General features: G+C 51.2%; 1 protein-coding gene across 2 annotated transcripts in view; it reads left to right on the plus strand.

Annotated features, from left to right (window-relative positions):
* Window positions 1–8,485, plus strand: part of EFNA4 (ephrin A4) — a 30,127-nt gene extending 21,642 nt beyond the window's left edge. Inside the window, exons 3-6 of one of the 2 annotated variants that reach the window (XM_083416841.1) lie at window positions 362–430; window positions 1,075–1,134; window positions 3,170–3,576; window positions 7,879–8,485. In XM_083416841.1, the coding sequence (XP_083272967.1) occupies window positions 362–430; window positions 1,075–1,134; window positions 3,170–3,261 (221 nt within the window). In that variant the 3' untranslated portion in view covers window positions 3,262–3,576; window positions 7,879–8,485. Of the gene's footprint in view, window positions 1–361; window positions 431–1,074; window positions 1,135–3,169; window positions 3,577–4,582; window positions 4,808–7,878 lie in introns of those variants that run through there. The other variant, XM_083416842.1, reaches the window with a different exon arrangement.
* The last annotated feature ends 15,990 nt before the right edge of the window (window positions 8,486–24,475 follow it).

A 24,475-nucleotide genomic window follows, 5' to 3' on the forward strand; every position in this document is an offset into this window, starting at 1 on the left:
TGCAAGTAGATAAATAGGGACCGCTTACCAGCGGGAAGGTAAACGGCGTTCCGTGTGCTGTGCTGGCTCGCCAGATGCAGCTTGTCACGCTGGCCACGTGACCCGGAAGTGTCTTCGGACAGCGCTGGCTCCCGGCCTATAGAGTGAGATGAGCGCACAACCCTAGAGTCTGGCAAGACTGGCCCGTACGAGCAGGGGTACCTCCTTTACCTTATTGCCTCCTGAGGGGGCGAGTTCCGTCATTTAACCATGTGCTTCCCCCAAAGTGTTATGGGGGGCTGTAGTTTGGTGCTGGGAGGTTTGACTTTCTTGCATTCTAACCGCCCTCTCTCTTATCTCTGGGTCCTTTCCCTCCCCATAGCTATCCCCACTGCAGAGAGTCCCGGGCGCTGCTTGAAACTGCGGGTTTCAGTTTGCTGCAAGACAACCAGTGAGTCCGTCTATTGTCTGTCCGTTTTGTTCAGGCAGGGATGGGGGGAATAATAGGCATCAGCAGGGATCCCCCCCCCCCCAGTACAGAGAACCAAGTAAATAATCCAGACAGAGAAATAAACTGACCTATGTACACCTAAATTGTTCAGCAATCGCTTCTCCGATAAGGAGCAGGAGAAAATTCTGAAAAGCCAACCTGGAGATCAGGGATAGGAAAACCTCAAGCCAAATGTGGCCCCCGAGACCTCACTCTCTGGCCCCTAAGACTCTCCCCAAGCCACACCCCTTCACTGGCCCAACCCTCCCTGAATGTTTTTGCCTGGCTGGAATATGCCCTTGATCTCTGTGTGGAGAAACTAGTCTAGCGTACCAAGGTAAAAATTGCATTTATTGCCCCCGCCTCCTTTTCCCTGTGGCCCTGCCCACTACTGGTGTGCGGCCCCCGGAAGCTTGTCCAGAACGGAATGTGGCCCTCCATCTCTGCAGGTTTCCCTGCCCCTGATTTAGATAATGGGTGTTCCACTTTAGCTAGATCTGCTTTCCTTAATGTCTATATATTGAGGGGGAAACTCTTCAAGGACCGGGAGAGGAAGTTTGGTCCTGTCTGCACCTTCTGAACTGACCCGTTCGTTTTTATTCTAGCCGTAGAGCCTGTGACGGAGGGTCCCAAATCTCAACCACGTGGGAGAGGCAGCTCCGAGGGTGAGTGGCGCTTGGGCAAGGGGGTGCCAGCAAGGCAGTTTGTTGCATTTAAAGCGCATGATTTTAAAAAGGCAGTGTGCCTTGTGCTTTACTGAGGAATATGACAAACAGAGGAAAGTTCTCTTCTCCAAAGAGCTTACAATCACACATTTCTCTGTCCATGACAAAGACAGAGGAGGTGATGAGAAGGCAGCTGAAATGTACACTGACTGACTAGATCTAGCTGATGCGTTCTTAGGCTTCAATCCAGTCAGCGATGACAGCGAAAAGGTTGCCAACTGACCCTTAAAAACCAGCCTGACTGCTCTTGTGCCTTCAGCAAAATGGCGGGAGCTCCAACTGGCCAGCGAAGCTTTTATTTATTGTTATTTATTTCATTTATATCTCACCTTTCCCCCCCAAGGAGCTTGAGGTGGCATATTTATGAATCTTCCCCTTCCCCATTTTATCCTCACAGCAGCCCTGTGAGGTAGGTTAGGCTGAGAGGCAAGCATGGTTGGTTGGGGATTCGAACCCTGGCCTCCGAGGTCCTAGGCAAACACTCTTGACTTTTACACCACGCCGGGAACACAGAGCGGGAGCTTATCTCCCCCCAGGCTAAAAGTGTGTGCAGCGTGGCTCAAGCTGGTGTTAATAGGTGTTGTTAAAACTTACAGGAAAGTTGGCAACCCACTCAGGTGTTTTGCCAAAGAGTTCACACACGCGGAAGACAGTCTTGAGGAAGGAGGGTGGTGGGGAAGATGGAGAGAGAGAGAGAGAAGATTAGCACCAATTATTGGTCTTCCAAGATTTGGCAAATCACCTTTTTGGGAAATAAAATATTGCACAAGCTGGAGGTTTTCAGGGGCCAAGGCTTGAGGTGGCCTCCTTGGCATTTGATCCAATTTTATTTTATACACAATCACCAAGGCTCCAGGTAACCTCAGGTCTATGCGATTGTCTCGATCTACCGCTGTCTGAAGTTATTCTTTATCTCCCTTTTTGAAATAAAAACATATACCTGTTTTTATTCAGACCACGGAGCCTTTTGCAATTATAGGCCGCACACCCTTTTCCTCTTGGCATGTGTTATTATTGACGCAGTAAATCACACTGCTGTATGCTATGCTTTTTTATTGGCAATTGTGACAATGTACCTTTTTTTAAACAACTAATGTTTCTTCATTTCTTGAAACCTGTTTGTTATTAGAGTTCATTTTAAGAAAACTGGGGGAGAAAGGAAAAGGAAATTAGAACTAGGCGGGACTTTGAGGGTGGAATTGCAGGGATAAGGGGTAGCGAGGGACTCTCATCATCCCTGACCATCAGGCAATTGCAGCTGGGGATGGTGGGAGTTGGCATCTGAAAACATCTGGGGATTCATGAGTTCCCGCTTTATACCATTGTAAGTGCATTTAATATGCTCCCTGATTGGTTGGACCGAAGGTTCTCCACATCTCTGCCTATTTGGTACCTACTATTTGGTACCTCCCATCATCCAGCCAAGGGCCTTCTGGCAGTTCCCTCCCTGTGAAAAGTGAAGTCACAGGGAACTAGGCAGAGGGCCGTCTCGGTGGTGACGCCCACCCTGTGGAATGCCCTCCTATCAGATGTCAAGGAAATAAACAACTACAGTGGAACCGCGGTTGCAGAACACTTCGGAAGCCGAACGATTCAGAACCCAAACGCCAACGACCCAGAAGTGAATGCTTCCATTTTCGAATGCACCTCGGAAGTCAAACGGCTTCTGAGGCACATTTCTCCATTTTTAAAAAAGGAATTTGCCAACCGGCAAAATGTGCCTCAATTGTCGAACGTTTCGGAAGTCGAACGGTCTTCCGGAAAGGATTACGTTTGACAACTGAGGTTCCACTGTATCTGACTTTTAGAAGACATTTCAAGGCAACTCTGTATAGGGAGGTTTTTAATGTTTGATGTTTTATTGTGTTCTTAATATTTTGCTGTGAGCTGCCAAGAGTGGTTGAGGCAACCCAGTCAAATGGTCATAACACACAACAACAACTCCCCATTTTTTCCCTCTGTTCTCCCCACACAGATGCCGCTGTAGCCCCCGGACGTAGCTCTGCCCCTTCCTGGTCCAGCGGGGCCTGCTTGGGGCTGGCTCTCTTACCCTTCCTGTGGCTCTGACCCCACCCCCACCCCCAGGGCCGGGGACTCTTAAGAGGCTCCAGGCCGGGGTGAGGAGCGAGGGCGGCGCTTGGTCCTCCTCGTCCCCCACTCGCAAGGATGCTGGATTCCTCACTTGGCACTTTAGAACTCAGAGGTGATGGACTGGTGGGCCTCCTTCACAGCCGGACCCCTTGCTCCCCAGAGACGAGCTGAACTCCCAGATGCTGCGTCAACCCAGCCGAAAGGGGCCAGGACACCCCCATAAGTCTCAGTAGGCCCACCCCCTTCTCCGTTTGGATCCGCTGAGGCAAGAGGAAGACCTTTGGCCTGGAGGTAAGGCTTGGAGCAGGCAAGGTCGTGGTGGGCCAAGGGAGAAACGTTTTGGCTAGACTACTACAATGCTCTCTGTGTGGGGCTGCCCTTGATGTTGGTCCAGAAGCTGCAACTGGTGCGATATGCGGCGGCTCAGCTGCTCCCTGGGGAAGGATATTGGCAACACATTACCCCACTGTTGAAAGAACTACCCTGGCTGCCAATTGGTGATGAGGCTAAATTCAATGTGCTGGTTCTGGTGCAGAAAGTCGTCTATAGCATGGGACCAGGATGCCTGGAAGATCATCTCGCCCCTTCTATAATCAATGGATCACTGTGCTTTCCAAGTGAAGGCCTCCTATAGATATCATCTTATTAGCAGGTCTTTTCCCAACTCTTTGGAATTCCCTCCCATTGAATATTAGGCAGGTGCCAGGCACTGTTTTCTTATCGGCACCTTCTGAAGACCTTCCTGTTACAAATACAGTGGTGCCTCGCAAGACGAAATTAATTCGTTCCGCGAGTCTCTTCGTCTAGCGGTTTTTTCGTCTTGTGAAGCAACCCCATTAGCGGATTAGCGGATTAGCGCTATTAGCGGTTTAGCGGCTATTAAAGGCTTAAGGGATTAGCGGATTAGCTGCTAAAAGGCTATTAGCAGTTTAGTGCCTTAGAAAAAGGGGGTGGGGAGCGGAAAAAAAACCCCAGGAATTGCAAGACATTTTCGTCTTGCGAAGCAAGCCCATAGAGAAATTCGTCCTGCGAAGCACCTCCAAAATGGAAAACCCTTTCGTCTAGCGGGTTTTCCGTCTTGCGGGGCACCACTGTATAAAGATCCTAGCCTGCATCTGTATTGGGATTGTTTACAATATTTTTGTTTTGTTTTGTTTTATCCCTTGCTGCTTACCGCCCTGGGCTCCTTTGGGAGGAAGGGTAGGAGAGAAATCATATAAAGAAATAGAGGAGTTTAAATAAAGCCATAACAGTAGGACCATGAAGGATATTGACTCTGGCCCCCTCATGAATGCAGGATCTACAATGCAGGCTGCAGCTACAGCATGGATGGGAGATCCTGCAGCCTTCCCAGAGGATGCTGGACTCTGGCTCTCAGCAGTTCCAGCATAGCCAATCGGCAGGGATGTTGGGAGCCCAGCAACCTCCGGGTGGGCCAAGGTTCCTCACACTTGAATTGGAACCATGAGGACTGGAATCTTACTTTTTTTCTGGAGGAACTGAGGTAGCTCAGTGCATTTGCTTTGCAGGGTTTCTGGGTAGAGAGACCTGCCTGAATCCTGGAGGGTTGCTGCCAGTCAGAGCAGACAGTATTGAGCTGGGCAGTCCACCATCCTTGACCAATGGCCATGCTGGCTAGGGATGATGGGAGTTGGAGTCCAGCAATCTCTGGGAGGGCCACAGGTTGCCCGTTCTTGATATACAGTGGACTCTCGGGTTGCGAACGTGATCTTTGCGGGAAGCATGTTCGCAACCCGCAGCGCTGTGCATGCGCATGCATGGGTTGCGATTGGCACTTATGCGCAAAGCACGATTTAGCGCTTCTGCACATGTGCAAGCGCCGAAACCTGGAAGTAACCTGTTCCGGTACTTCCGGGTTCGGCACGGTGCGCAACCCAAAATCGCACAACCTGAAGCGTCTGTAACCCGAGGTATGACTGTACAGAGTGCCTTAAGAGGTGAATGAAAAGAGTAGGATTTCTGAGTTCGGAGAGGTCTGGAGAGGCCATCTCTCCTGACCTCATGCTTGGCACAGGGATCTCACAATGTTCAGCATCCTTGACGGCCGTCCACCCACCCTCTGCTTAAATAAATCCAGGGAAGGCGAGTGTTCTGGTCTCGGGGGCTAACCGAGAGGCAAGGTCCAAGTCCAGTTCGAGGTCAGGGGTCCGGTATGGAGGCTATCCGTCAAAGGTGAGGCGGGGTCTAAGGCAGGGAGTCGGGTGAGGTCAGGAACTCTGGCAGAAGAGCAGGTCAGGGTGCAGGCAGGAACAGGCTACCAACAGTGTTGCTCCCGCAACCTGGGACTGGGGCTGGCTGGCTTTTATCTGCCCCGAGGCTTAGGGCGGCCCCGGTCCACAGGTGACTCGCCTCTCCTGGCCTGGAGGCGAGCACTCCTCCTGCGGGAACTTACCGTATTTTTCGCCCTATAGGGCGCACCGGCCCATAGGGCGCACCTAGTTTTTTTTTTGGGGGGGGGGATAAAGAATACATTCAGGATAGCTTCCTGAAGCCTGGAGAGCGAGAGGGGTCGGTGCGCACTGACCCATCTCGCCCTCCAGGCTTCAGCGAAAGCCTGCATTCGCTCCATAGGACGCACACACATTTCCCCTTCATTTTTGGAGGGGAAAAAGTGCGTCCTATAGGGCAAAAAATACGGTAGTTCCCTCCACCTTTCTGCCCTGAGCCTCTGCAGCTCAGGAGAGGCTGGAGGGTTACCAGACCCAGAGGCAACCTCCTCTTCCCCTGACGGGGCTGAGAGTGGAGCACCTGCAGGCAATGGGTCCTCCATCACCTCAGGAGCCAGAGCGGACTCAGCTGGTGCCTGCACCTGAGGATCCAGCACAGGTGAGGACCCTTCAGGCTCAGGCCCCAGCCCCGGCTCAGCTGGTTCTGGAGGTGGGAACTCCTGTGCAGGCTGGGATTCCTCAGGTTCAGCCTCTGAGTCCGAATCCCAGGCCATCACAGTGAGCTTGCCGCTTCTGGAGTTGCCCTGCTTGACTGTCCGACATCTCTTGCACGTTAGGACATTTAACTTGTTTATTTCGACTGTTTAGATAGAGCTTAATTGCAGCTGCCTTCGGGTGGTGCACAGGTAACTCAACAACACGATAAACATTTATCCAAAAGGCAGCTTAAAACTGTAAGATCAGAATTCGGTTATAATGCTTGCTGGGATTTGTTTTGTTTTTTGAAATTAAAGAGGCTCCAGGAAGGTCAACAGGGGAAGGAGGCCTGTTTGATCTCAGCCGGGAGGGAGTTCTATAGAACTAGAGTCCATGATACAGAACGCTCAACTCCCGATGGATGAAAACTGTGCATATGAGCCACAGAGGCCTGCTAACAGAGGCTCCTCAAAGACCTCTGTGTTCGGGCAGGGATATAAGGATTTTGGGGGAATGGCTTCACGGGTCGATTCTCCTCCCCTGCCCTGGGGGCTTTTCCCTCCCTAAATATTTTTTTGGTATACAGTGGTACCTCAGGTTACATACGCTTCAGGTTACAGACTCTGCTAAGCCAGAAATAATGCTTCAGGTTAAGTACTTTGCTTCAGGATGAAAACAGAAATTGTGCTCTGGTGGGGCTGCAGCAGCAGGAGGCCCCATTAGCTAAAGTGGTGCTTCAGGATAAGAACAGTTTCAGGTTAGGTATGGACCTCCGGAACGAATTAAGTACTTAACCTGAGGTACCACTGTACCTGCAAGGACTGAGGTTCCACCCCATGCCTCTTGGCAATCTCTCCCTCTTCTTGTTCGATGGTGCTGTTCTGAGTGTTTGTAGGGACCAGCGCTAACCTCTGAACTTTGGAAATAGCCAGTGGGTAAGTGGTGGTGAGATAAAGCGAGATTAAAACAAGTGGACAACAAACAGCCGCAGAACTGCTGAGCTACTGGCAACAGGACATTAGGAGGGAAGGGACAAGGCAGAAAATTACAGAACAAATCACATAATCTGCGGAGGCGGTTCAAAATCAAATAACAGAACCATGAAAATGTCAGAAGCCAATATGAAAGACCGGGAGGAGGCGTGACGATTCGTGTCAGCAAAGGGCACTAAAAACATGGGTAGTGTCTGTGTATCGGCCGCAGCTCAGGGACAGAGCAGCTGCATTGAATGCTAAAGGTCCCCGGGTCAGTCCCCAGGTGAGGCTGAGAATTGGCCCCTGCCCGGAAACCTGGAGAGCCGCTGCCAGTCAGTGTAGACATTATGGAGCTAGATAGACTCTTGGTGTAAGGAAGCAATCATTTATTTGTCAACCTGCTGGTGACAATCAGATGAATTGAATTTGAGGGGGGAAATCTCTGGTTGTGTGCTAATGTGGGGCGCTAAACAGAGCACCCATGTTCATAGGCAGTCTATCTCCCAGGCAACAGAAGGAATGGTCTGACCCAGCCTTCTTAATGTCTGTACATTCCTCAGTGGGGAGAGGAAGGAACTCTTCACATGCTTCAATGCAGCGTTTGCATTAATGGTCATGTCACGTGTTCTGGGAGGGGGGGGTCTGCCTGAAGCCAGGTTGTGGGGAAAGGGCTTGGTAGTTGAGCCCCCCTGGTCTCCCTCTTAACAGGATCTCTCTTGTTCTCTTCCTTATAGGAGTTGATCTCCACGGTGACATTCCTGCCAGAGGTCAGGTTGATCGTTTCTGGTGACCGCGATGGTGTCGGAACGGGGATTTTCCAGCTCGCCAAAAAGACTCAGATTTGGTTTTGGGGGAAGTGGCATGGAATTGGGGGGGGGGAGAGTGGGGGAGAGACTGAAATATCTCTTCTGCAGCGCAGCAAAGGACTCGCAATATTTGTGTCCCGGACTGTTGATATGCCAAAGATGGGGAGAGACACTTTGCAGTCCGTGACACTCAAAGCCAAGCTGCTTTAAAAGAGGGGGGGCATTGACTTCTCCCTCCCCACCCACCTTGCCTCTGTTTTATGTCTCTGTCAAGCTCGGCTTCTCTCTCTCCCCTGCCTGGAAGCAAAAAACTGGACTGTGTCAGCCCCCCCCTGCCGCCCCCCCACCTTGTGTTCTCGGCGAGAACGGCGATGATGACGCCTGCGCTTTTGTCTTCTATGAAGACGCTTCCTCGGCGTCAACCATTCCTGGTTTACGACTTCTTCGTTTTAAATATGTTGGGGTCAGTCGTCCCCCCGTCCCCGCCGCCATTAATTGTCAGTGACTGAGCCAAATGATAAAATTGTTTCGGAAACTTGTCCCCCTTTCTTTCTGTCCCCCGGGACGTATCTCCCTATTCCTCCATCCCCACCGAAGAGTCGGAAGGGGCATTGGGGAAGGCTAGGATATCGGCATGGCGGGGCTGGGAGAGCTGTGTGGCTGTTGGGATGTAGAAGTCTTCGGCTGCTGGGTTGGGGTTGCAGGAGCAGCAGCTGAGATTTCGTATAGGGGGATAGGGAACCTCAGGCCCGTGAGCTGGATGCGGCCCTTTGGGGGCTGTCTCCCTCTGGCCCTCAGAACACTCCCCGGCCCACGCCCCTCAGTGCCCTGGCATCGTACCCTCTTTTGGGTGCTTTTGCCTGAACTGAATGTCCCTTGGACTTTGACCATGCCCTTTGGTTGCAGGATAGAGAAGGTTTTGTGTCGGTGTGTGCTAAAAGCAGCCTACTGTAAAGGTGAAGGTAAAGGGACCCCTGACCATTAGGCCCAGTCGTGGCCGACTCTGGGGTTGCGGCGCTCATCTCGCTTTATTGGCCAAGGGAGCTGGCGTACAGCTTCTGGGTCATGTGGCCAGCATGACTAAGCCGCTTCTGGCGAACCAGAGCAGTGCACGGAAATGCCATTTACCATTCCGCCGGAGCGGTACCTATTTATCTACTTGCACTTTGACGTGCTTTCGAACTGCTAGGTTGGCAGAAGCAGGGACCGAGCAATGGGAGCTCACCCCGTCGCGGGGATTCGAACTGCCGACCTTCTGATCGGCAAGCCGTAGGCTCTGTGGTTTAACCCACAGTGCCACTCGTGTCCCTTGCAGCCTACCGTACAAAGGCACAATTAGCATTTGTTGCCCCACCCTCTTTGGCCACTGGCCTGCCCACCATGCACCCCACCCCAAAGTTTCCTAGAAGGGAAGGTGGCCCCCAGGGCTGATAAATATTCCCCACCCCTGTTGTACAGGGGCCGCTTCCAGAAAGTCAGGGGGTGCATTAGGCAAGAGATCTGAACTTGCATCCCTTTGGTTTTAGACTGGGGAGGGGCGAATTGGTGGGGGTGTTTCTCCCCCACGGATGCTGGCGGGTGCGTAAAATGGTGGCAGTGGGAAGGTTAAGGGCTCTTTTGTCATGAAATCCACCATTTTCTCCTTCCAGTTGTAGCCAGATCTCTTCCCCGCTCCTGTCCAGTAGCCTTAAAAAAAATGGAATTAGCAAACAGAGGTCATCTGAAGGGGACTGGACTGTCTGTAACCTGAGGAGGAAGGGCCATAGCTCAGTCGCAGAACATCTCCTTTGTGTGCAGAAGGTCCCAGGTTCAATCCCCAGCGTCTTCAGGTAAGGCTGGGATTGTCCCCCAATCCAGGGCCGGCCCTACGATGAGGCAGATTGAGGCAGCTGCCTCAGGCGGCAGGTGCTAAGGTGCTGGGAGGGGACATAGCTGCAAGTGCCATGTGGTCTACTGCCCTCAATTGCAGTGGAAGACACTTTTTTCTCACCAGCATCGGAGTAAGATTCAACTCCCGATCAAACTAGCTTCTGTATGTGCCTTGGGGGAGGGCGCCATTTTGTTTTCGCCCCAGGCAGCAAAATGTCTTGAGCCGGCCCTGGTCCCTACTGTCTGAAACCCTGGAGGCTGCTGCTGGTCGATGCAGGCTTACCGAGCTAGACCCAATGGTTTAGCTCGGCATCAGTGGCAGCGGCGATTGCAGATGGTTCTCTGCTGGATTGGGGACCCTGAAACATTGCTGGACTCCGGCTCCCATCAGCCAGTGGCCAAGAGTGGTGGGTGCTGGAGTCCGGCCACACCTGAAGGTGCCGAACTACAACTCTTGAATTGCAGGGGGTTGGAGTGGATGGCCTAGGGGATCCCTTCCAAGTTTACAATTCTGCAATTCTACGACTACCACCCGCCCTAGCCAGCACGGCTGGTGTTTCAGAGATTACGGGAGTTGTAGTTTTAGCAGTTTATGGAGTACCAGTTGGCAGTAGTGCGAAGGCTGGCATGCAGGGCCTGTCTGTCCCAGCAGCGATTGCAGGGGGTCTTGCGGGAGGACGCCCCCTCCTTCAAGGCAGGCGCCAACGATGCCAACTTCTGAAATCAGGCCCAGAACTCCGTGCGGGGCAGAAAAAAGAGGTCTCTGTCGTCTCTTTGCTCGGTTTGGCTCCCTTTTGTTCTCTTCCGCCTCTTCTCCCCCAGCCACTCGGTACCGCGACCTTACAGGCGGGTGGGATTAATTGCAGTGTTTGATATTGAGATGTCAGGAAATGTCACGATGGAAGTTTTAATTACGGACCGCCTGCCAGCAATTAGTGCAGACGCCGCGGCGAGCCGGGCCCGGTGGGGGAACGGCGCCGGCACCGTGGCAACGGGTGACCCAGCCCATGCCAATCGATTTCTTGTGCTGCCTCATAGGGGCAGTGGGGCGATCCCAGCTTCTGGGGGACAATGGAAAGCCCACTTTTGGGGGGCGAAGGACTCTGGGCTGCCCGCTGGTCAGACGCAACGAGGCAGCCCACCTGCGGTGGCAGATTTCGAATGTGAACTGAGAGTGGAAGCCAGGCAGGTCTGACCCATGGGGCCCCATCCACCGGAAAGATCTCCTGCGCAAATCCCAGTTGACGTGAACATGTGCCATTATGCATATGCTGGTATTCTGCATCTTTTTCTTTTATGAGCACTACCATATTGTTGCAAAGAATTGCTTTTGGACAGAACTTAGCTTAACCCTCCAAAGCTGAGCAAGCGTTCAAGTTCATTATTTTATTATTATTTATTAAAGTTGAATACTGCCGTAGATCTCAGGGTGGTTCACAACATAAAAATGCCATTTATCAGCAACACTGGGCCCTGTTGAGTTTCAGGGGCTTCTGTGACCTGTGTAGCCCAATCTTCCATGCATGGTGAGCGAAATTAGTAGGAAATTAGGTTCCCATCTGCATGGTGTGCCCTATGTCTGCTCTGGGGTGTGGTGTTTAGCCCATGGGGAAGGGCCGTAACTCTCTGGTGGAGCTTCTGCCGAAGGCATCATTCGCAATGGTCTGATTATGAGGCAACTTTCTATTTAAATCAGCCCTTTTTATTCAAAACCATGAGGACTAGACTCTTAACCATTGTATTTAAGAAAAGGGCCATAGGTCAGCTGTAGAGCACATGTCTTGCATGCTGAAGGCCCCAACTTTGATCCCCAGCATCTCCAGGTAGGCGTGGGGTCTCTCCCCTGCCTGAAACCCTGGAGCACCACTGCAAGTCAGTGCGGACAGTTCGGATTTGATATCCCACTTTATCACTATCCGAAGGAGTCTCAAAGCAGCTAACAATCTCCTTTCCCTTCCTCCCCCACAACAAACACTCTGTGAGGTGAGTGGCGCTGAGAGACTTCAGAGAAGTGTGACTGGCCCAAGATCACCCAGCAGCTGCATGTGGAGGAGCGGGGAATCGAACCCGGTTCACCAGATTACAAGTCCACTGCTCTTAACCACTACACCACACTGGCTCACAGTACTGAGCTAGATGTGTCCTGGTGGCCTGGCTTCCTCCTGAACAGGCAGGCAGCTTCCCGTTCCTGTACGCAGGTTGCATAATCCATTTTCCCTTTCTTTCCGCAGAATTTGAACCCCTCTCGCCCCTCGGCCAAACGTTAATAATTTACTTAATCCTGTGAACACGCATCTCGGAGCCGATATCCATCCCGCCAACCTGTAACGCAGGTGATTTTACCGCTTCCCCAATAGCGCATTAATTCTATTGCCTGATCAGCTCTCCCCGCCAGGAAGCTTCCCCTGATTTTTTAACCGGGATCGATTTCCCGAGCGCTTCTTGCCTGCTGATCCTCAATTGGATTGGGGAGGGGGCTGGAGAGGCCGTTTGCGCCCACGCACGGCACAAAAGCGGCCAGCCGCCAGCCGCATTCGCCTCCCCCTTCTCGCCGCAGACAGCCGTGCCCCCACCCTCCCCGGCTCGCACGCTTGTAGGATTTATCCCTCCTCGGCCCCCCCTCCCCCAGCGCCCTCGGCGCAGCGCGGTATAACTCTGGCTGACGTTAACGGCCCCTGCACCAACGCCACGCCTAAACGAGGCAATTAGAACCCCCGCCGCAAATCAAGGCTGCAGAATTAGTGTCGGCCGTAAAACGGCGGCAGGTGGCATCGCTAGGAGCCCGGGCAATTGCCGGCAGAAGCCTGCAAATCAACGAGGGGGGCCTGCGCCGCACAAATGTGGGCGCGGGAACAGATTTGTGTGTGTGGCTTTTCTTTCCTTTTTCTTTTTTTACTGCCCCCTGATTAGAAAACCGGATCCCCCATAAACCTGCTTCGTAGGGAAAAAGGTCAGCGGGAGAGGAATAAGGACTGCAACGTCCTTGTCCTCTAGGGGGCGCTGGGGGCAATGATAATAATAATAATAATAATAATAATAATAATAATAATAATAATAATAATAATAATTTATTTCTACCCCGCCCATCTGGCTGGGTTTCCCCAGCCACTCTGGGTGGCTTCCACAAATTCCAAAAATACACTAAGATGTCACACATTAAAAACTTCCCTGAACAGGGCTGCCTTCAGATTTCTTCTAAATGTCAGGTAGTTGTTTATCTCTTTGACATCTGATGGGAGGGCGTTCCACAGGACGGGCGCCACTACCAAGAAGGCCCTCTGCCTGGTTCGCTGTAGCTTTGCTTCTCGCAATGAGGCAACCGCTAGAAGGCCCTTGGTGCTGGACCTCAGTGTCCGGGCAGAACGATGGGAGTGGAGACGCTCCTTCAGGTATACTGGGCCGAGGCCGTTTAGGGCTTTAAAGGTCAGCACCAACACTTTGAATTGTGCTCAGAAACGTACTGGGAGCCAATGTAGGTCTTTCAGGACTGGTGTTAGGTGGTCTCGGCGGCCGCCCCTGTCACCAGTCTAGCTGCCGCGTTCTGGATTAGTTGTAGTTTCCGGGTCACCTTCAAAGGTAGCCCCACATAGAGCGCATTGCAGTAGTCCAAGTGGGAGATAACCAGAGCATGCACCACTCTGGCAAGACAGTCCGTGGGCAGGTAGGGTCTCAGCCTGCGTACCAGGTGGAGCTGGTAGACAGCTGCCCTGGACACAGAATTGACCTGCGCCTCCATGGACAGCTGTGAGTCCAAAATGACTCCCAGTAAATGATGGCAGCCCCATTCAGTCCAATGGAGCCCTGGGCAAGGGAATTTCGGTGTTTCCTGGTGGCTCTCTTGGTAAGATTGGACGCAGCTTATCTAGCCTGTGGGTTCAATGCCCAATGGCATCTCCGGGCTGCTCCCTGGAAGCTTTGGAGAGACGCTGGCAGCCAGTGCAGACAGTATTGACAATGAACTGACTCAACCCTGTCTTCCTGTTGTGTTGGACCCTGCCACACTTTCCCTCTCCTCCCCCCCCTCCCCGTATCGGTTCTGCCTGCAGTGGAGCGTGGCAGCCTAAGCATCGGATGCGTGCTCCGGGGGCGCAGGAGAAGGGGGGTTGCGTTGTCGAGTGTTGTGCAGCTGCAGCAGCCAAGGCCTGCCACGGCATGTTGATTTCACGGACCTTTATGTACAAATGCGGCTCGGTTTCCTCTGATCCCGCTCCAAGCGGCTTTGGAGGAGCTTGGCTGCCGCCGCAAGTCGTCCCCGTTCCCAGCTGCCCACCCCGCCGAAGATGCAACAGGTGACGCCAGGCCAGGATCTGGGCCGTCAGGACTCCGGCAAACACCTGCCAATCAAAGAAGCACCCGGAAAGTCCCGTCTCCACAGCTGGGCCACGTGGAGGATAAGAGAGCAATTGCGAGAGGGCTCTTGGGCCGGGATCGGTGCCAGATTTACGTATAAGCTAGGCAAGCTATAGCTCAGGGCCCCACTCTCTTGGGGGCCCCCCAAAAAATTAAAGGAAAAAAAACTGGATGTACGTTTCCAAAATATAAGTTTAAAAAGAATTACTTTGATAAAACACATATTTTGTTATGTGCAAATGGCTTTAGATACCGTATTTTTTGCTCTATAAGACTGACTTTTTCCCTCCTAAAAAGTAAGGGGAAATGTGTGTGCGTCTTATGGGGCGAATGCAGGCTGCGCAGCTATACCAGAAGCCAGGACAGCAAGAGGGATTGCTGCTTTCACTGCGCAGTGATCCCTCTTGCTGTTCTGGCTTCTGAGATTCAGAATATTTTTTTTCTTGTTTTCCTCCTCCAAAAACTAGGTGCGTCTTGTGGTCTGGTGCGTCTTATAGAGCGAAAAATACGGTACGTATTAGGTCCATAACCATTACTATATAGGTCCATAACCATTACTATATAGCATATATTCAACACAAAAAACAGTGACAATTTGTTGTTGACAAAGGACAGCTGGACATATAAAGGGCCCCATTACCTTCAGTAACTTAGGGCCTCATCAGACCTAAATTTGGCCCTGGCCAGGATCTTGTGGGATTCTCTGAGGAGCTGTCGGCTTGGCCACTGTGGGAACAGGATGTTGGACGAGATGGGCCCTTGGCCAGGAGGATATAAAGCCTAGGGGTGCTTACGTGGCCCCCTGGGTTTGCCTCCTGGCCCCAAAGTTCCTCCCCATTTCATTTCCCCACTGTGCAATATGGCAGGGATGAAGACCCTATTCCCCCTGCACAACCCACCCTCCACAGTGTTGTTGGGCTACAGCTTTCGCTGTCTGTGACCATTGGGCATGCTTGCTTTTTTGTTTGTTTGTTTTTTTGGATTTGATATCCCGCCTTTCACTCCCTTTAAGGAGTCTCAAAGCGGCTCACATTCTCCTTTCCCTTCCTCCCCCACAACAAACACTCTGTGAGGTGAGTGGGACTGAGAGACCTCAGAGAAAAGTGTGACTAGCCCAGGGTCACCCAGCAGCTGCAGGTGGAGGAGCGGAGACGCGAACCTGGTTCCCCAGATTACAAATCTACTGCTCTGAACCACTACACCACACTGGCTCTCATGCTGGCTGAGGGTGAAGGGAGCTAGAAGCCAGCAACATCCAGAGGTTCCCCCATGCCTGTAATAAACTAGACTTGCCAGGAGTCAAGGGTGGGGGAACTTTTCCTGCCAAGGGCTGCATTTCCTTGGGGGTAATTGTTGGGGTGCTGGGAGTGGCGCGTGGGGTTCTTCCTCTCTCTGTCTCTCTGCCCCAGCCTTCCATTCACTTTCTTTCTGACACCCTTTCCTTTCTCTCTCACACATTCACCTTTTCTCTCTCACCCCCCTGGGCTTCCCCCAAAAGGTTAGAGCTGATCACTTGCAGAAGAGTCCCCTCTTCCTCCCACCACCCCACTGGTTTTGTGTCTCGCTTCCCGTCGACGTGAAATTATAAAATTATTGCATTGATACCCCCACCTTTGGGACGCGGGTGGTGCTGTGGGTAAAACCTCAGCGCCTAGGACTTGCCGATCGCATGGCGGTGGTTCGAATCCCCGCGGCGGGGTGCGCTCCCGTCGTTCAGTCCCAGCGCCTGCCAACCTAGCAGTTCAAAAGCACCTCCAGGTGCAAGTAGATAAATAGGGACCGCTTACCAGCGGGAAGGTAAACAGCGTTCCGTGTGCTGCGCTGGCTCGCCAGATGCAGCTTCGTCACACTGGCCACGTGACCCGGAAGTGTCTGCGGACAGCGCTGGCTCTCGGCCTATAGAGTGAGATGAGCGCACAACCCTAGAGTCTGGCAAGACTGGCCCGTACGGGCAGGGGTACCTTTACCTTACCCCCACCTTTACTCTGATGAGTGCCATGTGACATACAGTAGTACCTCAGTTCTCGAACGTAATCCATTCCGGAAGACCGTTCGAGTTCCGAAACGTTCGAAAACTGAGACGCAAAGGGCTGTCTGCAAATTCAGTTGAGAAAATTGAAAAAACACACAGCGGAAACCATTCGACTTCCGAGGCGCATTTGAAAATGGAAGCATTTACTTCCGGGTTTTCGGTGTTCAGGTTCTGAAATGTTCGTCAACAGAGACATTCGAGAACCAAGGTACCACTGTATAGTATATGATTTTTCCCTGCTCTCACAAGAACCTTGTGAAGTAGTTTAGGCTGAGTGAGCAGGTGACTGGCCGAAGTTCACACAGCAAGCTTCATATCTGAAGAGGAGGGAGGAATTTGAACTCAGGTCTTTGTCAGATCCTTAGTACAGCATCTCACATTAGGCTGAGGCCCTTGGGCCCTAAGTTGCCCACCTCTGGATGGCGCAAGGCTCTGACTGAGAGCATAAATTATTGGGCGCAACTCACCCAACAGCAGCCTGCCCTGCGCTCTTCCTATAGGGCCCAGCCAATGCTACGCTTCCAGATTTCTGTTCTCACTTGGTGTGCTCTTTAAAGAAAAGAAAGAAAAAGATGCTCATATTTGAACATCCCTGCCCTGAAAGGTAAGTGTGACACATATAGCAAGTACTTTGGAAATTCAACAGCCTATTGCCACCCCATCCAAAGACCAACTTATACCCTGAGGCAGGCAGTATCTCTTTTTATCAGGCATGCTTACATGCTGTGATGATTAGCAGGTGAAGTTGTTAACCAGGATAATTTTCCAGTTCCTGTGTATCAAATTGTTCTTAGGCCACATTCACACGATATATGCGCAGAATTACGATAACACTTTAGACAATCATGGCCTCGGCTCAAAGAATCCTGGGAATTGTAGTTTGTTGAAAGTGTTGAGAGCTGCCGGGAGACCCTACAGTGGTACCTCAGGTTAAGTACTTAATTCGTTCCGGAGGTCTGTTCTTAATCTGAAACTGTTCTTAACCTGAAGCACCACTTTAGCTAATGGGGCCTCCTGCTGCTGCTGTGCCACCGGAGCACAATTTCTGTTCTCATCCTGAAGCAAAGTTCTTAACCTGAAGCAATATTTCTGGGTTAACGGAGTTTGTAACCTGAAGCGTACGTAACCTGAAGCGTATGTAACCCGAGGTACCACTGCATTCTCTTCCCGGAGCAGTTTAACAGTCAGTCCTTCTTCACAGGGGACTCTGAATTGTAGCTCTCTCTGAGGGGGATAGGGATCTCTAAGCATCCTTAACAAACTACGGTACATCTCCCAGAATTCTTTGGGGGAGGAAGCCATAGCGTTTTAAATGTATGGTGTGCATGCGACCTTTAAAGATACAGTAGCGGGGGGTGTGTGTGTGTGTTTTTCTTTTTTTTTAAGTCATCTCTTCCAACTGTGCCAAACCCAGAGTAGCATGGCTTACAACACTTGGATTTGTTCTAGAGCAGGGGTAGGCAAACTAAGGCCCGGGGGCTGGATCTGGCCCAATTGTCTTCTAAATCCGGCCCTCGGATGTTCCAGGAATCAGCGTGTTTTTACAAGAGTAGAATGTGTCCTTTTATTTAAAATGCATCTCTGGGTTATTTGTGGAGCATAGGAATTCGTTCCTTTTTTTCCCCCTCTCCCCAAAATCTAGTCCGGCCCCCCACAAGGTCTGAGGGGCAGTGGACCGGCCCCCTGCTGAAAAAGTTTGCTGACCCCTGTTCTAGAGGGATTCCAGCATCTCGGATATGGTACAGACTTTCCATCAAGGTGTTCTGGGAGGGTTTTGAACAGGCAGCACTCCCAATCCAGCCACAGATTTCCGCTCCTTAGTGCTGCCGCTGGTCAGCAAAGGGAACTGCAGGTGGCTTGAGAAGGAAGTGCCGGCATCACAGCCCAGAATCCTCTGGTTCCTAGGGGTCAGGTGACCAAGGGTGGCCAATCCCATGCCACGGACTGCTATAAAGTTCCAGGGCTTGTTGCTCACCTCAGTTCAGGGTGCTTTGGTGTTTGGAGGAGGTAGTTACGAGGGTCTCTCAGAGCAGCCCTCTGTTAAACTTCCTCTCGGCCCACCCTGGCCTGCAATATCCTTTTAGCCTTACTGGAATTGCCTTACTCTCTGCTCTTTGCTTTTCCTCCAATGGTTGGAACCTGATTTTGCTCAAGTCTGGGACACTTGTCAGTGCAACTGGCAAAACCTGAGACTGTCCAGGAGGGCGGAGCCTGTGGCAGGGGAGGAGCTTGGTTGCGGAAGGGGTGGAGCCTGAAAGACCTGAGGGCGGAGCTCCTAGCGAACTGTTTCAAAGCAAGCAATAGGTAGCTTGGGTTGCTATATTTTGAAGAGCAGAAAAAGAGGACATGTTTGCCGACTTCTGCTTTTAACTATGGATTGCTACGACGAGACTCATTTTACATACCCATGGAAAAGAGGGCATGTCCTGGAAAAAGAGGATATATGGCAAGCCTAGCAGGGGTGCATAAATTTGTCAGTTTGGGTGGCTCTCGCTTTCTCAGCCTTCAGTTCGCCACATTTCTAGGTAAGTGCTTTTTTGTTTTTTCAAAGATGTTGCAAAATTCATTATGGGTGGCATCATGTCTCACTCAGAGCAAACCCGTTGAAACCAGAGGGGTTTAACAATCAATCCCTCTTCCCAGGAACTCTGGGAATTGTGGCTCCACAAAGGGAATTTTGTGTGTGTGTGTGTGTGTGTCTCGTAACAAGTTTCAGCACCCTTAACTAACTACATTTCCCCCCTTTTTTTTTTTTGAGGAGGGGGGAGCCATAACTTTAAAAATTTACTCTTTGCTTATTTCATAAAATTTATGTACCGTTTGATGGTTAAGATGTGGTGCCAGGCCTTTTTTTCAGTTCTGGCACCTCTCAGATGGGCACTATTCCCATTCTAAGAGAATAATAATAATAATAATAATAATAATAATAATAATAATTTATTTATACCCCGCCCTCCCCACCCAAGGCCGGGCTCAGAGCGGCTTACAAGCAATAATAAAAACAAGATGAATGATTACAACTTAAAAACAAAAGTAAAATACAACATTAAAATAATGGAACATTAAAATATTAAAATGTAGTCTCATCGCAGGAAGAGAAGGAAAAGAAAAAAGAAAGAGAGGGAGGGAGGGAATCAAATTGGCTCCAAGCCAAAGGCCAGGCGGAACAACTCTGTCTTACAGGCCCTGCGGAAAGAAATCCGATCCTGCAGGGCCCTGGTCTCATGAGGCAGAGCGTTCCACCAGGCCGGAGCCAGTGTTGAAAAGGCCCTGGCTCTGGTTGAGGCTAATCTAACTTCCTTGGGGCCTGGGACCACTAGGGTGTTGTTATTTATGGACCTTGAGGCTCTCCATGGGGCATACCAGGAGAGGCGGTCCCGTAAGTACGAGGGTCCTAGGCCGTGAAGGGCTTTAAAGGTCAAAAGCAGCACCTTAAATCTGACCCTATACTCCACCGGGAGCCAGTGCAGCTGGAAAAGCACTGGGTGAATATGCTCCCATGGCAGAGTTCATAGTGAGTTCTGGCACTTCTTTTTTAGAAAAATAGTGGTGGTGCTACATTTAGTGCTTTAAATATATGGTGTGAATGCGGCTTTAAAGACCCTCTTCACCCACCACCCCTCATAAAACCATCAGTCCCAGAGCTGGTGGGTAGAGGAAGGCAGCAGTAGCCTTAGTACATTTAGGGAATTTTAGATTCTAGACTGGATGGTCTGACTGTATAAGGCAGCTTCCTCTGTTCCTGTGGCCACTGGTTTAACTAAATTAACTTCCTAGGTTCATATTTAAATTAGGCCTTTGTTTAGAAACATCATGACTAGAATGCCTATTTCTAAAAAAGGTAAAAAGGTAAAGGACCCCTGGACGGTTAAGTCCAGTCAAAGGCAACTATGGGGTTGTGGTGCTCATCTCGCTTCAGGCTGAGGGAGTCGGCGTTTTTCCACAGACAAATTTCCGGGTCAGCATCACTAAACCGCTTCAGGCGTAACGGGACACCGTGACGGAAACCAGAGTGCACAGAAACGCCGTTTGTCTTCCTGCCACAGCGGTACTCATTTATCTACTTGCACTGGTGTGCTTTTGAACTGCTAGGTTGGCAGGAGCTGGAACAGAGTAACGGGAGCTCACCACCGTCCCAGGGATTTGAACCACCAGCCTTCTGATCGGCAAGCCCAAGAGGCTCAGTGGTTTAGATCACAGCGCCACCTGCATCCCCATGTCTATTTCTAGGAAAAGGGCCTGTCGCCCACTGGCAGAACACCTGCTTTGCATGCAGAAAGTCCCAGGTTCAGTCCTTTGTGTCCTTCAGATTCCTTGTCTGAAACCTGGGAGAGCTGCTGCTCTCTGGTTAAGTACTTAATTCGTTCCGGAGGTCTGTTCTTAACCTGAAACAGTTCTTAACCTGAAGCACCACTTTAGCTAGTGGGGCCTGCCGCCGCCACGCAATTTCTGTTCTCATCCTGAAGCAAAGTTCTTAACCTGAGGTAATATTTCTGGGTTAGCGGAGTCTGTAACCTGAAGCGTTTATAACCTGAGGTACCACTGTACAGAACAAGATGGACCAAGGCAGCTTCCTATTTAAATCAGAACCTTGAGGACTAGCCTCTTACTTGGTTTTAAGGGGAAGACCATAGCTCAGTGCTAGAGCATTTGCTTCGCGTGCTGACGGCGCCAGGTTCAATCCTTGGCCTCTAGGTAGGGCTGTGGGAATGACTCCCCCATTTGAAACCCTGGAGAGACGCTGCCAGTCAATGCAGACAACACTGAGCTGTGCGGACTGACTCACCAGAAGGCGGCTTCCCAGGTTGTTCCCATCTTGGCATGTTTGTGCCTGGATGCCTGGTTTCCTCTCAAGCAGCTTCCTCCTCTCCCCAGAGCTCTGAGCCACCGCTGCTGGCACTGCTGCCTGCCACTGCTGCCTTCCGCTGCAGCGAGCGAGTCACGTCCGAGGAGAGTTTTTATGGTTTTGCCTGCAAGCTGCACAGCCGGGCTGACGTAGGCCCCAGCAGCAGCACCTCCTCCTCCTCCTTGCTCTTCCCCCGAGCCTCCTATACAAGGTTGCTGCCTGGCCTGGATTTTTCCTTTTTTGCCAGGTGAAACTCGCCAGCCACTGTATACTGGAAGGCAAAAGAAACTCAATTTCAGTAACCGGCACAGGGTTTTAAGATAGGGAAATAGTAAATCCAGATTTATTTATTTTTTTCAGGAGCAGGAGAGCAGGTGTGGATAATCTTTTCCAGCCTGAGGGCCGCATTTTCTTCTGGGGGGGCCACATTGGGGCAGAGGGGAAAGTGGGCATGGCAATGGGGGTAAATCTTACCTTCGTTCAGTGAGCTGGTTTCTACAAATGCATGTCCCTCTCTGATCTCCATCCAGGCAAATAAGAAGCATGATCATAGTTCAAGGGCACAGTCCACCCAGGCAGAAACATTCAGAGAAGCTGTGACGTGGGGCTGGTGAAGGGGAAGGCCTGGGGGAGAGTCCTGAGGGCCAGGTTGAAAGGCTCGGAGAGCCGCATTGGAGGTTCCCCACCTGTGCCAGAGAACATCATGTCTAAAATATGGCAACCAAGGGCTCAGGCTTAGCTAAGAATTTCTTCTGGTTGGTTGTAACCCCTGGATATATAGTGGTACCTCTGGTTACGAACTTAATTCGTTCTGGAGGTCTGTTCTTAACCTGAAACCATTCTTAACCTGAGGTACCACTTTAGCTATTGGGGCCTCCTGAGGTAAAGTTCTTAACCCAAGGTACTATTTCTGGGTTAGTGGAGTCTGTAACCGAAGTGCAAGGTGTTTGTAACCCGAGGTACCAGTGTATAGCAATTGTACGTGTGTCCCAAAGCTGAATAATAATAATAATTTTATTTATATGCCACCCATCTGACTGGGTTGCCCAACAAAGAGCACTCTGCCCATGTTCAGAAGACCCTCAGCAAGATCCCGAGGTGCATAAATAAAAACCTGGTTTGGGAGGCAAACCCAAGAATGTAAGAGCCTGCCAGATTAGACCAACGGCCAGCTTAGTCCAACCTCCTCTTCTCACAGTGGACAACCAGATGCCTGAGGGAAATTGACAAACAGAACCTGAGGACAAGAGCGCTCTCCCCTCCTGTGGTTTCCAGAAACTGATATTCAGAAGAATTATTGCTTCTGACCGTGGAGGCAGAGCACAGCCTTCAAGAGCTGTCTCTTCCATGAACTTGAGTGCCGCCATTTTAACTATGTGCTGTGTGAAGGGAGTTTATCTGTCCTGAACCTTCCTGCGTTCAACTTTGTTGGTTGCCCACAAGTTTTGTTATGAAAGAGGGAAGAAAAAAGCCTTTCTCTCCATTCCTTGCATGATTTTAGAAACCTCCACCATGTCACCTCTTACTCGCCTTCTCTCTAAACTAAAATACCCCACTTGACGCTGAAAGCTTGACATTGAAGAAGAGGCTTGGGGCCTCAGCTCTGGTCATCCTTGACTGCCCAACATCCAGCTTTGTTGTAAGGTTTTTTGTCTCCAATAAGAGTTTTTGTCTCCAATAAGACACGGGTGGCGCTGTGGGTTAAATCACAGAGCCTAGGGCTTGCCGATTGGAAGGTTGGCAGTTTGAATCCCCGCGACGGGGTGAGCTCCCCTTGCTCGGTCCCTGCTCCTGCCAACCTAGCAGTTCGAAAGCACGTCAAAGTGCAAGTAGATAAATAGGTACCGCTCTGGCGGGAAGGTAAACGGCGTTTCCGTGAGCTGCTCTGGTTCACCAGAAGCGGCTTAGTCATGCTGGCCACATGACCCAGAAGCTGTACGCCGGCTCCCTCGGCCAGTAAAACGAGATGAGGGCCGCAACCCCAGAGTCGGCCACGACTGGACCTAATGGTCAGGGGTCCCTTTACCTTTACCTAAGAGTGTGTATTTGGGGGCAATCCTCCCTGTCACATCTTTCAATTGGGTGGTGAGAGTCACTGGTGGCATTCTTGCAGATTTGAAAGCAGGGTTGCACACAGCTCTTGGCCTCGTGGAGACGGACAGGCAGTGTGCCAGCCATGGATTGTGCCCTTTTCAGATGCTGGGCATGCCTCCCTGATCTTGCCATCCTGGAGAAGCAGGATTCTCCTAGTATAAATGTGGCTCCCAAACTACCTTTTGGCTTGAAAGGTCCAAAGCCAGAAGTCCCAGGCCAAGTGGTGCTGGAGGAAGCCAGCAAATTTAGAGACTTCAGGAAAGACCTGGAGGTCTGGCAACCCAGCCAATACAGTGGTACCTCGGGTTAAGTACTTAATTCGTTCCAGGGGTCCGTTCTTAACCTGAAACTGTTCTTAACCTGAAGCACCACTTTAGCTAATGGGGCCTCCTGCTGCTGTTGCACCGCGGCGTGATTTCTGTTCTCATCCGGAAGCAAAGTACTTAACCTGAAGCACTATTTCTGGGTTAGCTGAGTCTGTAACCTGAAGCGTCTGTAACCTGAAGTGTATGTAACCTGAGGTACCGCTGTAATGGCTCTTGCTTACCTGGAAGGAGTGTGCATATGTAAAAACCTCTGATTTTTGCATGGCTTCCTATAGCAAAGATTAAGAGGTGGTGCTGTTGATCTGCCCACTTTTTGATTTGCCTTGCCCACCCTGGCATGTGGCCCCTGGAAGGTTGTCTGTGAAGGAATGGACCACAAAAAAAGGCTTCCTCGCCCCAGGTCAGTTAACCGCTCTCCCTGTTAGGTGAGCTTCACCAGTTGAATTGCTGTCTGGCACCCAACTGTTAAAAAGGGCCAGGAATATTGCTAGGGAGATTTTTTTTTAAAGGTAGGGTATCTTTCTCTTTCTTTCCCCCCTCCCCTCCCTTTCCCTCATCGGCTGCGGATGAGAAATGGCCTCAATAAAAGCTAATTGACGGCGGCTCCTGGCAAATCGAATTCTTCGGCCCCCGAATCAGGAAGATGGCTGCTTGCCCCCACCAGCCCGCGGCCGCCCAAATTGAATCTATTAAAGGTAAATTACGCCATGATGCTCCCTCCCTGCTCCCCACTCCTTCCTCCCCTCCGTCTCGCCTTTTTCTCTCTGCCTCGGGGCTTCCTCTTAATGCCACCCTGGGGAGAAGTCTGGCCCAGAATCTGTAAATGAGACAGAAAGGGAAGGCAGGTTGGGGAGGAAAAGAAGGGGAAGGCGGTTGTGGCATATGTGTGTGTGTGTGGTGGGAGTACTCTCACAGACAAAGGGCTCCCTGTGCTGTGAAGCAGCCACCCAGAAGCCTCTGGGCACGAAGGCAGACCCTTGTTTTTCATCCTTATCTCCTTCTGCTAGT

The sequence above is a fragment of the Podarcis tiliguerta genome (assembly GCF_965153285.1).
Source record: "Podarcis tiliguerta genome assembly, chromosome: 16".
Classification (NCBI taxonomy): Eukaryota; Metazoa; Chordata; class Lepidosauria; order Squamata; family Lacertidae; genus Podarcis; species Podarcis tiliguerta.